This window comes from Nerophis lumbriciformis, linkage group LG24 (genome assembly GCF_033978685.3).
Source record: "Nerophis lumbriciformis linkage group LG24, RoL_Nlum_v2.1, whole genome shotgun sequence".
Taxonomy (NCBI): Eukaryota; Metazoa; Chordata; class Actinopteri; order Syngnathiformes; family Syngnathidae; genus Nerophis; species Nerophis lumbriciformis.
In genome coordinates this window covers 23,219,589-23,235,335 of record NC_084571.2, presented here as the reverse complement: position 1 = coordinate 23,235,335, position 15,747 = coordinate 23,219,589, and the positions used below count along the sequence as shown (strand labels likewise).

The 15,747-nt window shown below is 43.6% G+C and overlaps 1 protein-coding gene across 2 annotated transcripts in view; it reads left to right on the top strand.

Annotated features, from left to right (window-relative positions):
* tmem8b (transmembrane protein 8B) overlaps window positions 1-15,747 on the top strand; it is a 211,091-nt gene that overhangs the window by 174,756 nt on the left and 20,588 nt on the right. For both annotated transcript variants that reach the window (XM_061981821.1, XM_061981823.1), the window contains one exon: window positions 15,159-15,275. In XM_061981821.1, the coding sequence (XP_061837805.1) occupies window positions 15,159-15,275 (117 nt within the window). The remainder of the gene's footprint in view (window positions 1-15,158; window positions 15,276-15,747) is intronic.

The following is a 15,747-nucleotide window of genomic DNA, read 5'->3' as shown; positions in this document are numbered from 1 at the left end:
TCAATCAATCTTTATTTATATAGCCCTAAATCACAAGTGTCTCAAAGGGCTGCACAAGCCACAACGACATCCTCGGTACAAAGCCCACATACGGGCAAGGAAAAACTCACCCCAGTGGGACGTCGATGTGAATGACTATGAGAAACCTTGGAGAGGACCGCATATGTGGGTAACCCCCCCCCTCTAGGGGAGACCGAAAGCAATGGATGTCGAGTGGGTCTGACATAATATTGTGAGAGTCCAGTCCATAGTGGATCCAACATAATAGTAGTAAGAGTCCAGTCCATAGTGGGGCCAGCAGGACACCATCCCGAGCGGAGACGGGTCAGCAGCGCAGAGATGTTCCCAGCCGATGCACAGGCGAGCGGTCCACCCCGGGTCCCGACTCTGGACAGCCAGCACTTCATCCATGGCCACCGGACCTGTGCCCCCCCCCCTCAAGGAAAAGGGGAGCAGAGGAGAAAAGAAAAGAAACGGCAGATCAACTGGTCTAACAGGGGGGCTATTTAAAGGCTAGAGTATACAAATGAGTTTTAAGATGGGACTTAAATGCTTCTACTGAGGTAGCATCTCTAATTGTTACCGGGAGGGCATTCCATAGTACTGGAGCCCGAATAGAAAACGCTCTATAGCCCGCAGACTTTTTTTGGGCTCTGGGAATCACTAATAAGCCGGAGTTCTTTGAACGCAGATTTCTTGCCGGGACATATGGTACAATGCAATCGACAAGATAGGACGGAGCTAGACCGTGTAGTATTTTATACGTAAGTAGTAAAACCTTAAAGTCACTTCTTAAGTGCACAGGAAGCCAGTGCAGGTGAGCCAGTATAGGCGTAATATGATCAAACTTTCTTGTTCTTGTCAAAAGTCTAGCAGCCGCATTTTGTACCAACTGTAATTTTTTAATGCTAGACATAGGGAGACCCGAAAATAATACGTTACAGTAGTCGAGACGAGACGTAACGAACGCATGAATAATGATCTCAGCGTCGCTAGTGGATAAAATAGAACGAATTTTAGCGATATTACGGAGATGAAAGAAGGCCGTTTTAGTAACACTCTTAATGTGTGATTCAAACGAGAGAGTTGGGTCGAAGATAATACCCAGATTCTTTACTGATTCGCCTTGTGTAATTGTTTGGTTGTCAAATGTTAAGGTGGTATTATTAAATAAATGTCGGTGTTTAGCAGGACCGATAATCAGCATTTCCGTTTTCTTGGCGTTGAGTTGCAAGAAGTTAGCGGACATCCATTGTTTAATTTCATTAAGACACGCCTCCAGCTGACTACAATCCGGCGTGTTGGTCAGCTTTAGGGGCATTTAAAAAAAAAAAAAATTAACATAGATATTGGGTTTTACAATGTAAAGCGCTTTGAGTCACTACAGAAAAGCGCTATATAAATATAATTCACACCACACTTCACTTCATCTCAGTTACAAAGGATGGAAAGGGTAAGGATGGAAAGGATAATGCACACAAGGGCACAACAAGGGTAGAAAGTAGACTAAAAATGTACCATAGTAGCAATATAAAAAATAACATATATGTAATATTTACATATTATATATACAGTATACAATATATACTTATATATTATATTATTATATAATATATACAATATATAACAAATCCCAATTACCATGCACAATATTACAGTATATGTAACAGCTAAAGCATAAAATAGAGAGTAGATCCAGCAGAAAATATACATTATAAACAAAGAGAGGTAGCTAACATAGAAGTGGTCAGGTAATAGACGGATATAATCTATTGCTGTATGGCGAGTGATTATACAGCTAGATGGAGTGCCAAATGAAGGAGTTCTTGAATCGAGCACTGTGGGAACGAAGCTGAAGGAGCCTGTTGGTGTATGAGCTCCGCGGTCCCTCAATTGTCTGGTGGAGTGGGTGGGCAGGATTGTTCATGATGGCCAGCAGTTTGTCCAGTGTCCTCTTGTCCCTCACTGACACAAACACCTCCAACTGCGTGCCAATAGTTTGGCTGGCTTTGTCAATCCGGTTTAAGTCGCTTTTGCTGGTGCTGCTACCCCAACAAACCACCGCAAAGTACAGGGCACAGTACAGGGTTCAAGTGGACTCCCAGGTACTTGTACTGCCCCACTACTGCCACCTCCCGGCCCTGGATGTTGATGGGCTCCACAGGGGTCATTTTCTTTTTGAAGTCGATGACCAGCTCCTTGGTCTTGTCGTACCTGCATCTGCCCCGATAAATTCTTGGTAGTAGCGTCATGTTTGTAACGCAATCCAAGATCATTCAGTGTCTGCTATTTAACATCAGCATAGCCATTAGAGACATAATATTGGTGACATTATTGCAGCAGACATCATGTCAGATTGACGCTATATGCGCCAGTCCTCATGGGAAAGGTGGTCTTACTTCTGGCAAAACACTACCGCTTTGGTCCACTGAAGACCCCAAAATCAACCAAAACTGAAAGTTCTTAGGTGGGGCTTTAAAGGGGAACTGCATTCATTTTATTTTTTTTGCCAGTCATTCACAATCCTTATGTTTTTTGTTTTTTTTACGCATTCTAACTTGTAAATAGATGTCAACTTTTCGAACATGTTGAATAGAGAAACTGGAAATTGTGATGTAGCATGTTGATTGCATGCATGTTTGAAATAAACAGAAACTCTACTCAAAAAAAAAGAATGGAGACTGTCTTCGAGCCTATAAAGCGCTCTTAAAAATATCCAAAAACCTCCATAAATTAATGGGTTATAAATGGGTTGTACTTGTATAGCGCTTTTCTACCTTCAAGGTACTCAAAGCGCTTTGACACTACTTCCACATTTACCCATTCACACACACATTCACACACTGATGGCGGGAGCTGCCATGCAAGGCGCTAACCAGCAGCCATCAGGAGCAAGGGTGAAGTGTCTTGCTCAGGACACAACGGACATGACGAGGTTGGTATTGAACCAGGGACCCTCGGGTTGCGCACGGCCACTCTCCCATTGCGCCACGCCGTCCCTAATAAATAATAATAAATATAATAAACATGTAAGTATATATGTAACTTAGCAACATTCATAATAACATGTGGTGTTTACATATTTTGCTCATTTTAAGCATACTGCGGCACATTACATTTGCATAGACTAGAGTTGTCCCGATACCAATATTTTAATACCAGTACCAAAATGTATTTTGATACTTTTCGGTAATTTTGTTTTTTTCTTTTATTTATTTATTTTTTCACGATCCGATACCAAGTAGTTACAGGATCGTACATTGGTCATATTCAAAAAGTCCTCATATATTATCATGTAAAAATCTGCTTCCGCATCTGTTTCTGACACACGCGTCCAGTGGGGACTAAATAGCCCTCTGATTAGTGCCCAGAGGACAACAGGTGAGCGTCCCGAACACTAACCAGAGGCAGGTGTGTGCAATATGCAGTCATGGCAACAGAAACAAACAAACTCAAGAGGTGCTGAAAACACAAGTGACTTGAAAACGTAAACAGAATATGATCCGGGCATCTGATCATAACAGTACCCCCCTTTCAAAGGACAGATTCCAGATGTCCCTTGGAAAAAAATAAAACCCAAAAAACTGAGATACAGTTCAAGAGTCAAGGGAGGGCGGAGGGAAGACTTGGTGGTGGGTCGCCAGGCCAAGTGTCCCCGAATCCACCGGTGGACGAGTTAGGTGGCGGCTGCGAAAGGAACGCCGCTGCCGCAGGCGAGCTGGGCGACCACAGAAAGGTCACACTCCTGGCTGCCAAGAAGGTGGGCGTGAGTGGCGCCAGAAGTTCAGCAGCCCGAGAGTTCTACGACTACGTTCTGGGTGTCGCTGCTGTTTGCGCCACTGGCGTCCATACACTAACCTCCGAGAGAGCCGCCTGCAGGCCCCTGATTGCTGCTTGCGCAGCTGGACAGCTCGAGGTTGCTGAGACGACGATGAGGGCGAGGTAGGAGCAGGCGTCGTCGTCGCCGTGGAAGCCGTAGCCGGAGGCGTCATCGTCGCCGTGGAAGCCGGAGCAGGAGGCGTCGTCGTCCCCGTGGAAGCTGGAGCAGGAGGCGTCGTCGTCGCCGTGGAAGCCGAAGCAGGAGGCGTCGTCGTCGGCGTGGAAGCCGGAGCAGGAGGCGTCGTCGTCGCAAGTGGAAGCCGGAGCAGGAGGCGTCGTCGTCGCAAGTGGAAGCCTGAGGCGGAGGCGGCGTCGTGGAAGCCGGAGCCGGAGGCGTCGTCGTCGCCGTGGAAGCCGAAGGCGTCGCCGTGGAAGGAGGAGGAGACGTCACCGTGGAAGCAGGAGGAGACGTCGCCGTGGAAGCAGGAGGAGACGTCGCCGTGGAAGCAGGAGGAGACGTCGCCGTGTAAGCAGGAGGAGTCGTCGCCGTGGAAGCAGGAGGAGTCGTCGCCGTGGAAGCAGGTGCTGGTGCGGAAACCAGTCTTTGAGCCGGTGCTGGTGCGGAAACCAGCCTAGGGGCAGGGGCTGGTGCGGAAACCAGCCTAGGGGCAGGTGCTGGTGCGGAAACCAGCCTAGGGGCAGGTGCTGGTCGTGCTGCTGCGACAGGTGCTGGTGGAGGTAGCCTAGTAAGGGGTTGCGGCTTGGTAGGCCGAAAGACGGGTGATGTGGCCGGGCCGGAGGTTGCGGCTTTGCATGCCAAGGACTGGTGGTGGCGGCCGGATGTTGCGGCTTAGCAGGCTGAAGGACTGGTGGTGGCGGCCGGGCCGGAGGTTGCGGCTTAGCAGGCCGAAGGACTGATGCGGGGCTCGTTCTCCCAGGAATGCAGACGGGCTTCAGACACAGCGTGCAGGTAAGAAAATGATTTATTTAAGGAATAAATCAGAAGAAACTAAGAAAAACGTGCTCATAGCACTTAAGGCAAAAAAACTAAATGGGCGAGCGTGGGAGCTAGCAAGTAAACAGAGCCTAGCGTGGAAGCTAGCAGGTACAGAGCAAGTAACAAATGTCGTCAACTGTAGCATAAAGCAAACTAGGAAGCCAGACCGAGTGAGGCCAGGGCAAAGACTAAATAGCCCTCTGATTAGTGCCCGGACAACAGGTGAGCGTCCCGAACACTAACCAGAGGCAGGTGTGTGCAATATGCAGTCATGGCAATAGAAACAAACAAACTCAAGAGGTGCTGAAAACACAAGTGACTTGAAAACGTAAACAAAATATGATCCAGGGATCGGATCATAAAATTTTTCACATTTTGAAAAAAACAAAACCTTTTCTCCAATTATCACCTGCTTCCAATAATCTTCTTTGAGGGTTTAGGTAAATACCCAGCTCACAACAATGGCCCGTCACTGACAGCTATAATGCCAGGCCTCAAATTTTTACTTTTTAAGGTCAAGGCAAGTATTGCTTTAAAGGAGGGCTCATATCTTACGGCACCAAGGCAAATTAGAAGGGCACCAAGGCAAACATTAATTTCTTTCAAGGTAGGGGCTCCAAAACATGCATGCATATATATATATATATATATATATATATATATATATATATATATATATATATATATATATATATATATATATATATATATATTTATATATACACATATACGTATATATATATATATATATATATATATATATATATATATATATACACACATATACGTATATATATATATATATATATACATATATATATATATATATATATATATATATATATATATATATATATACATACACACAAATATTTATATATATACATATATATATATATATATATATACATACATATATATATATATGTTTATACACACACATATACATATATATATATATATATACACATATATATATATATATATATATATATATATATATATATATATATATATATATATATATATACATATATATATATATATATATATATATATATATATATATATATATATCCATCCATCCATCTTCTTCCGCTTATCCGAGGTCGGGTCGCGGGGGCAGCAGCCTAAGCAGGGAAGCCCAGACTTCCCTCTCCCCAGCCACTTCGTCCAGCTCTTCCCGGGGGATCCCGAGGCGTTCCCAGGCCAGCCGGGAGACATAGTCTTCCCAACGTGTCCTGGGTCTTCCCCGTGGCCTCCTACCGGTCGGACGTGCCCTAAACACCTCCCTAGGGAGGCGTTCGGGTGGCATCCTGACCAGATGCCCGAACCACCTCATCTCGCTCCTTTCGATGTGGAGGAGCAGCGGCTCTACTTTGAGCTCCCCACGGATGGCAGAGCTTCTCACCCTATCTCTAAGGGAGAGCCCCGCCACCCGGCGCAGGAAACTCATTTCGGCCGCTTGTACCCGTGATCTTGTCCTTTCGGTCATAACCCAAAGCTCATGACCATAGGTGAGGAAGGGAACGTAGATCGACCGGTAAATTGAGAGCTTTGCCTTCCGGCTCAGCTCCTTCTTCACCACAACGGATCGACACAGCGTCCGCATTACTGAAGACGCCGCACCGATCCGCCTGTCGATCTCACGATCCACTCTTCCCTTACCCGTGAACAAGACTCCGAGGTACTTGAACTCCACTTGGGGCAAGATCTCCTCCCCAACCCGGAGATGGCCCTCCACCCTTTTCCGAGCGAGAACCATGGACTCTGACTTGGAGGTGCTGATTCCCATCCCAGTCGCTTCACACTCAGCTGCGAACCGATCCAGTGAGAGCTGAATATCCTGGCCAGATGAAGCCATCAGGACCACATCATCTGCAAAAAGCAGAGACCTTATCCTGCAGCCACCAAACCGGATCCCCTCAACGCCTTGACTGCGCCTAGAAATTCTGTCCATAAAAGTTATGAACAGAATCGGTGACAAAGGGCAGCCTTGGAGGAGTCCGACCCTCATTGGAAACGTGTCCGACTTACTGCCGGCAATGCGGACCAAGCTCTGACATTGATCAGACAGTCCGATACCCCATACTCTCTGAGCACTCCCCACAGTACTTCCCGAGGGACACGGTGGAATGCCTTCTCCAAGTCCACAAAGCACATGCAGACTGGTTGGACAAACTCCCATGCACCCTCAAGGACCCTGCCAAGAGTATAGAGCTGGTCCACAGTTCCACGACCAGGACGAAAACCACACTGTTCCTCCTGAATCCGAGGTTCGACTATCCGGCGTAGCCTCCTCTCCAGTACACCTGAATAGACCTTACCGGGAAGGCTGAGGAGTGTGATGCCACGATAGTTAGAACACACCCTCCGGTTCCCCTTTTTAAAGAGAGGAACCACCACCCCGGTCTGCCAATCCAGAGGTACCGCCCTCGATGTCCACGCGATGCTGCGAGTCTTGTCAACCAAGCATCCAGAGCCTTAAGGAACTCCGGGCGGGTCTCATCTACCCCCGGGGCCTTGCCACCGAGGAGCTTTTTAACTATCTCACCAACCTCAGCCCCATAAATAGGAGAGCCCACCACAGATTCCCCAGGCACTGCTTCTTCATAGGAAGACGTGTTGGTGGGATTGAGGAGGTCTTCGAAGTATTCCCTCCACCGATCCACAACATCCGCAGTCGAGGTCAGCAGAACACCACCCTCACCATACACGGTGTTGATAGTGCACTGCTTCCCCTTCCTGAGGCGCCGGATGGTGGTCCAGAATCGCTTCGAAGCCGTCCGGAAGTCGTTTTTAATGGCTTCCCCGAACTCCTCCCATGTCCGAGTTTTTGCCTCCGCGAAAGCTGAAGCCGCACACCGCTTGGCCCGTCGGTACCTGTCCGCTGCCTCAGGAGTCCCACAAGCCAAAAGAACCTGATAGGACTCCTTCTTCAGCTTGACGGCATCCCTCACCGCCGGTGTCCACCAACGGGTTCTAGGATTACCGCCACGACAGGCACCAACTACCTTGCGGCCACAGCTCCAATCAGCCGCCTCGACAATAGAGGTGCGGAACATTGTCCACTCGGACTCAATGTCCAGCACCTCCCTCGCGACATGTTCAAAGTTCTTCCGTAGGTGGGAATTGAAACTCTCTCTGACAGGAGACTCTGCCAGACGTTCCCAGCGAACCCTCACAATGCGTCTGTCTGGCATCCTTTTTCACCATCGCAGCCAACTCACCACCAGGTGGTGATCGGTAGAAAGCGCCGCCCCTCTCTTCACCCGAGTGTCCAAAACATGAGGCCGCAAATCCGATGACACAACTACAAAGTCGATCATGGAACTGCGGCCTAGGGTATCCTGGTGCCAAGTGCACATATGGACACCCTTATGCTTGAACATGGTGTTCGTTATGGACAATCTCTGACGAGCACAAAAGTCCAATAACAAAACACCACTCGGGTTCAGATCCGGATGGCCATTCTTCCCAATCACGCCTCTCCAGGTTTTACTGTCGTTGCCAATATGAGCGTTGAAGTCCCCCAGTAGAACGAGGAATCACCCGGGGGAGCACTCTCAAGTACTACCTCGAGTGAATCCAAAAAGAGTGGGTACTCTGAGCTGTTGTTTGGCGCGTAAGCGCAAACAACAGTCAGAACCCGTCCCCCCACCCGAAGGCGGAGGGAAGCTACCCTCTCGTGCCCCGGGTTGAACTCCAACGTGCAGGCTCTGAGCCGGGGGGAAACGAGAATTGCCACCCCAGCCCGTCGCCTCTCACCGCTGGCAAGGCCAGAGTGGAAGAGAGTCCAACCCCTCTCGAAAGAACTGGTTCCAGAGCCCTTGCTGTGCGTCAAAGTGATTCCGACTATATCTAGCCGGAACTTCTCCACCTTGCCCGCTAGCTCAGGCTCCTCCCCCCCCAGCGAGGTGACATTCCACGTCCCAAGAGCTAGCTTCTATATATACGTTTGTATATAAACTGTTTTTTTTATTCATTATTAATGTAAACTTGTCGTATTTTTGTCATTTCATGATGCCGTTATGTCTATTTTTACATTGTGATGGAGGGAGGTATTTTTTTATTTTTTTTATTTTTATTTTTTTTAAAGTTATGTACATTTATATGTTTATGCAGATGAGGTATTTGGGACAGATCCATTAAGAGTTTCAGCAGAAATATGTCGTATAGGAATTAATTATACACAATAACACATTAACAAAATGCTGTGTCACATGAATGTTTTTTTAAGTAATACCTTTGTGACATGAAAAAAACACAAATAATGTAAAAAAAAAACCTGGTGTTTACTTTTTGATATCAAAATAAAACACAAAGCAGTTTGGCTAATGAAGATAAAGTCTAATAAAAAAGCTTTGTTCTTCTCTTGGTTCAGTACAACAGTTTGGCCAACAAAAATAAAGAGAGACACCTCTCACATCGAACACACAATCTTCACAGCCAGCGTTCAGTTCGATGATATGACAAAACATTTGAGCTAGCATTGATGTTATTTGAACACTGTTACAGTTTGCAGTTAAATAAAGGAAATGTGAACATCCCAGTAAACAAAGTAAAGACTTTATCAACAAGTTGTGACAACGTTCACGACACATCACCCGCTGCATGTTTCCTCAACTCATTAACTTGAGAAAATAAAAGCAACATCAAATAGTTTTCTCCTTCGTTGTATACTTTTAGTGTGGGGACAAGTGTCTCCAATGTTGTCCACACCTGTCTCCATGTAAACACAGCAGTGCGCTCTTAAACGCACGGTGGAATCGAGGGAAAATGACGTTAAACCAAGCGCTTGGCTCAATTTACTCCGCGAGGAAATCTCCGAAGCAAAGTCCGTGTTGTTAGTCCGCCATGGTTATCAAGCCAGACGACGCTAGTGCGCATGCGCCTGACTTCATGTTGCCTAAAGTGCATTAATAAATGACAGTTTTTCGGTAATTAAAAAAATTATGAAATGTTATCGCGAATTATCATTATACCGTTTATTGTTACATCCCTCGTCAATTAACAAGTAAAAAGTCAAGGTTGGTCACGTCGTGTTCTTGCTGCAGATGTTGGTCAATTTTTTAGTTCTTTACGGCAAATGACGAGGGCGGTCGTGGCTTTTGCCGCAGTTGCCGTGGTTAAATTCGAGCTCCGTAGTGCCTCTCTCTTGTCAGAGCGTGCTCTGCCGATTGCAGAAGCGGATCGGCAAATTCACATCATCTGTTGCTTATTAGTCTAACACGCCGCTGGATAGATTTGAAAACGGACACTTGTCACACACGCATTGTCACGCTCACTGTGCGCTGTCGAATGTAAATGCCGGATCAGAATAATTCTGCACAAGCTCGTCCATCACGATGACGGATAATGATTCATTAAAGCTTGGTACAGTACAGGGATGTTTGCCTGCCTACTGTCTGACCCAGCATGACTGATGAGTGCCCTCCTCCCTCGTCTATTCCAATTAGTCCTGTCCTCCTGCAGGCAGGTCATCCCTTCCATGCTTGGAAGGGAAAAAAAACAAAAACCTTAAATGTGTCCTCACGTTCCGCAGCAGACAGAAGGCAGACGTGTGTGGCATATCTTATTGATTTCCCGTCCCCCTCCCCTGTTATCTTCCCCTGCATGCTTGTGGCTTTGTGTCAAATTGAGAGCTTGACAAAAAGAGAGGAGAGAAAAGTTAAGCCGGTGTTATTTATAGATTTGTGCCTCACGTCCTGGTTTCCGTGCTTTGTTTTCATGTTGGTGATGGGCCTTTCGCTCCCAGAGTGGAGGCTCTCTTCATGTATTAGTTAGAGCTGTGCGATAGATTTTTTTTTCCTTCCAAATAATGCATCCATTGTTATTTTGTGTGAGGGAAAAAAAAGACTTTTGACACCAACCACTTTCCTGGAGAACCTACTCCCTCTTAATTCTCATGTATTGTTTTGCCCTCAATTTACTTTCCAACAACAATTTAGCAAAAGTGCGGCCCGCAGCTTGGTTTTTTTTTAGATACCCGCGACACATTTTAAAGATAAAATGTGCAATTTGAACAATACACAAAAAAACTAGCGTAGGCAATTTTGGGAGAAATGGCACGTGAATGCTGAAACGTGCAAGCCAAAGTAAAATGCTAACGTTAGCAAGCTAACAGTTAGAATGTGTCAAGTCATATGACTATGAAGTGTACGAATGTAAAATTAGCTAAAAAAAAAAAAGTTGGCACTGTCACGCCAAATTTCTTCCCCCTACAAAAACCTTCCTCCCCGTTTACTTCCGGGGTCATTTCCTCTTACGTCATTGACAGCGATCGATAACACTTCGGCTTTGACTGCCCGTCGCTGGATGATACTTGTTTATTTTAATTTTTTTAAATTTTGTATAATATAGCGTTAACAACAGAGGTGGGTAGAGTAGCCAGAAATTGTACTCAAGTAAGAGTACTGTTACTTTAGAGATTTATTACTCAAGTAAAAGTAAGGAGTAGTCACCCAAATATTTACTTGAGTAAAAGTAAAAAGTATGTTGTGAAAAAACTACTCAAGTACTGAGTAACTGATGAGTAACATATACACACACATATATATATATATATATATACATATATATATACACACACACATATATATATATATATATATATATATATATATGTATATATATACACATATATATATATATATATATATATATACACACATATATATACATACATTGATATATACAGTATATAATTTATATTTATTTATTTTGCCGTTTTTGTTTACATGTTAAAGGTGTTTTAATGAATATACATGCATGTTTAACACATATATATTCCTTTCTTTCATGAAAACAAGAATATAAGTTGGTGTATTACCTGATTCTGATGACTTGCATTGATTGTAATCAGACAGTAGTGATGATAACGTCCACGTTTTCAAATGGAGGAGGAAAAAAGTTCCTCCTTTCTGTCTATTACCACATGAAAGTGGTTGGTTTTTGCCATCTTATTTGTCCAGCTTCCATATTCGTTTTTATACACTTTACAAGAAATACATTGGCGGCAAACTCCGTAGCTTGCTAGCTTGTTTGCGCTGGCTTTCGGAGACTCTTATTTTGAAAGTGCAGGCGCAATGGAGCAGCACTTTTATTGTGAAGACAGGAACTGTGCAGTCAGTCTTTAGGCTTTTGACGGGATGTACGGTTGAATGAAAAAGGGTATTTTTTCCTTCACACTTTTGATTGATTGATTGGAACTTTTATTAGTAGATTGCACAGTACAGTACATATTCCGTACAATTGACCACTAAATGGTAACACTCGAATACGTTTTTCAACTTGTTTAAGTCAGGTCATGTGACCCCTGGCTCTGTTTGATTGGTCCTACGTCACCAGTGACTGCATCTGATTGGTGGAATGGAGTGAACGTCACCAGTGACTGTATTTGTTGAAACGCAGGCACTATGGAGGTCTGTCTGACAGACCAAAACAAACAAAGCGTGCATTAACAGATCGATAAAAATTAGTAGCGAGCTCAATGTAGATAAAAGTAGCGGAGTAAAAGTAGCGTTTCTTCTCTATAAATATACTCAAGTAAAAGTAAAAGTATGTTGCATTAAAACTACTCTTAGAAGTACAATTTATCCCAAAAGTTACTCAAGTAGATGTAACGGAGTAAATGTAGCGTGTTACTACCCACCTCTGGTTAACAAAACGTCTGTATTAATCGGACAAATTAACTTGAGGATATTCCTGACTGCACATTTGACAGGGAATTAAACAATTTTTGATTCGTTTTGACAGAAGTTCCCAGCAGCGGCCCTAACACTCCGCCTGAAATTTTCCCTAACACTCCGCCTGGAATTTTTCGAAGCCTGCTGGTGTTTGACATAAGTCCCCTGGGAAAGATAAAGACAAATGTCATTCAGTGACACCACCATTTTCAGGAGATTTGGATTCTATCGATCACTGTCAATGACGTAAGAGGAAATGACGTAAGTAAGAGGAAATGAGATATGAGGAAATGACCCCGGAAGTAAATGGAGGGGGGGGGGGGGAGGTTTTTGTAGGGGGAAGAAATTTGGCGTGACAGCACCCTTATGTTAGCATGTTAAAATGCTAACATTAGCATGCTACAGTTAGCATTTGTCAAGTCATATGACTATGAAATGTACCAATGTAAAATTAGCTAAACAAAAGTTGGCACGCTTATGTTAGCATGCTAACAGTTAGGACGTGTCGAGTCATATGACTATGAAGTGTACTCATGTGAAATTAGCTAAAAAAAAGTTGGCACGCTAATGTTAGCATGTTACAATGCTAACGTTAGCATGTGTCAAGTCATATGACTATAAAGTGTATGCATGTAAAATTTGCAAAAACAAAGTTGGCACGCTTATGTTAACATGTTAAAATGCTAATGTTAGCATGCTAACAGTTGGAACGTGTCAAGTCATGACTATGAAGTGTACACATGTAAAATTAGCTAAAAACAAGTTGGTACGCTTATGTTAGGATGCAAACAGTTAGGACGTGTCGAGTCATATGACTATGAAGTGTACGCATGTGAAATTAGCTAAAAAAAGTTTGCACGCTAATGTTAGCATGTTAAAATGCTAACGTCAACATGTGTCAAGTCATATGACTATGAAGTGTACGCATGTAAAATTTGCAAAAAAAAAGGTGGCACGCTTATGTTAGCATGTTAAAATGCTAATGTTAGCATGCGAACAGTTGGAACGTGTCAAGTCATGACTATGAAGTGTACACATGTAAAATTAGCTAAAAACAAGTTGGCACGCTTATGTTAGCATGCAAACACTAAGGACGTGTCAAGTCATATGACTATGAAGTGTACGCATGTGAAATTAGCTAAAAAAAAGTTGGCACGCTAATGTTAGTATGTTAAAATGCTCACGTTAGCATGTGTCAAGTCATATGACTATGAAGTGTACGCATGTAAAATTTGCAAAAAGAAAGTTGGCAAGCTTATGGTAGCATGTTAAAATGCTAACATTAGCATGCTAAGAGTTAGAACTTGTCAAGTCATATGACTATGAAGTGTACGCATTTGAAATTAGCTAAAAAAAAGTTGGTACGCTTATGTTAGCATGTTAAAATGTTAACATTAGCATGCTAACATTTAGAATGTGTCAAGTAATGATTATGAAGTGAATGCATCTAAAATTAGCTAAAAAAAAGTTGGCACGCTTATTTTAGCATGTTAAAATGCTAACATTAGCATGCTAACAGTTGGAATGTGTCAAGTCATATGACAATGAAGTGTACGCATGTAAAATTAGCCAAAATAAAGTTGGCACGCTTATTTTAGCATGTTAAAATGCTAACGTTAGCATGCTAACAGTTAGAATTTGTCAAGTCATATGACTATGAAGTGTACGCACGTAAAATTAGCTAAAAAAAAGTTGTCACGCTTATTTCAGCATGTTAAAATACTAACGTTAGCATCTTAACAGAATGTGTCAAGTCATATGACTATGAAGTATACGCATGTAAGATTAGCTAAAAAAAAGTTGGCACGCTTATGTTAGTATGTTAACATGCTAACATGATCATGCTAACTGTTAGCATGTGCCAAGTACCAATTTACATGACTGTGAGGTGTTTGGCTGAAAAAGGGGGCTGAAAAAGTTTGCATGCTAATGTTGATATGCTAACATTAGCATGATCTTTTTTCAGCTACTCGAGGTTTCTTGGTTTGGAATCCAGCTTCCGCCATCCTAGTCACGGCCATTGTGTCCTTGGGCAAGACACTTCCCCCACCCCTTGCTCCTGATTGGTCGTGGTTAGCACCTTGCATGGCAGCTTCCCACCATCAGTGTGTAAATGTGTGTGTGACCCATGATGTAAAGCGTTTTGGGTATCGTACAGGTAAAGTAAATCACTCTATATATATATATACAGACCATTTACCATATAACATGTTACCTGTTAGCATTCTAGCATGCTAACTTTAGCGTGCCAACATTTAATTGTGCAGCCGAACATCTCAGAGTCATACAACTTGCTACTTGACACATGCTAACTTCTTTTTCTAAGTACACTTCGGTCAGATGACTTGGTACTTGGCGCATTTTAACTGTTAGCATGCTAACGTTAGCGTTTACGTTTGGCTCGGGCATTTCAGCATCGTATTCTATATTTTTGGGGTCTTTTTGGTGTTATGTTCGAATCCGGGCTGTTTTTATTTTGTCTTCAGAATGTGTTTGGGGCTGCAAGTGGCCCCTGCTGCATATTTTCAGACAACTAGTCTCTGTAGCGGGACTTTAGCGGCGTGCACCAGACCTGCTTGAATTGAGCGTCAGTGGTCGCAGTGTTCCAAACGACATTGACGGATATGCTGGTTGTTTTTTTGTTCCCCATCAAGGTGCTTTATTTGCTGGGGGCCATGTCCCTCTCCATGGCTTTGCAGCTGGACCGTCACGGTCTGTGGAACCTACTGGGGCCGAGTCTCTTTGCCCTGGGCATCATGGCAGTGGCTTGGGTAAGTCAAATATTTACTCCCTAATGAATGTAGTACATGCTTTTATTGTGTAGGCGAGAGGCTACGACATGCCTGCATGAAGTCAACATTTATAAAACCCAAAAGCAGTGAAGTTGGCACGTTGTGTAAATGGTAAATAAAAACAGAATACAATGATTTGCAAATCCTTTTCAACGTATATTCAATTGAATAGACTGCAATACAAGATATTTAATGTTCACACTGAGAAACTTATTTTGTTTTTGCAAATAATCATTAACTTAGAATTTAATGGCAGCAACACATTGCAAAAAAAATGTGTCACTGGGGCATTTTTACCACTGTGTTACATGGCCTTTCCTTTTAACAACACTCAGTAAACGTTTGGGAACTGAGGAGACCAATTTTTGAAGCTCTTCAGGTGTAATTATTTCCCATTCTTGCTTGATTTATAGCTTAAGTTGTTCAACAATCCGGGGTTTCTGTTGTCGTA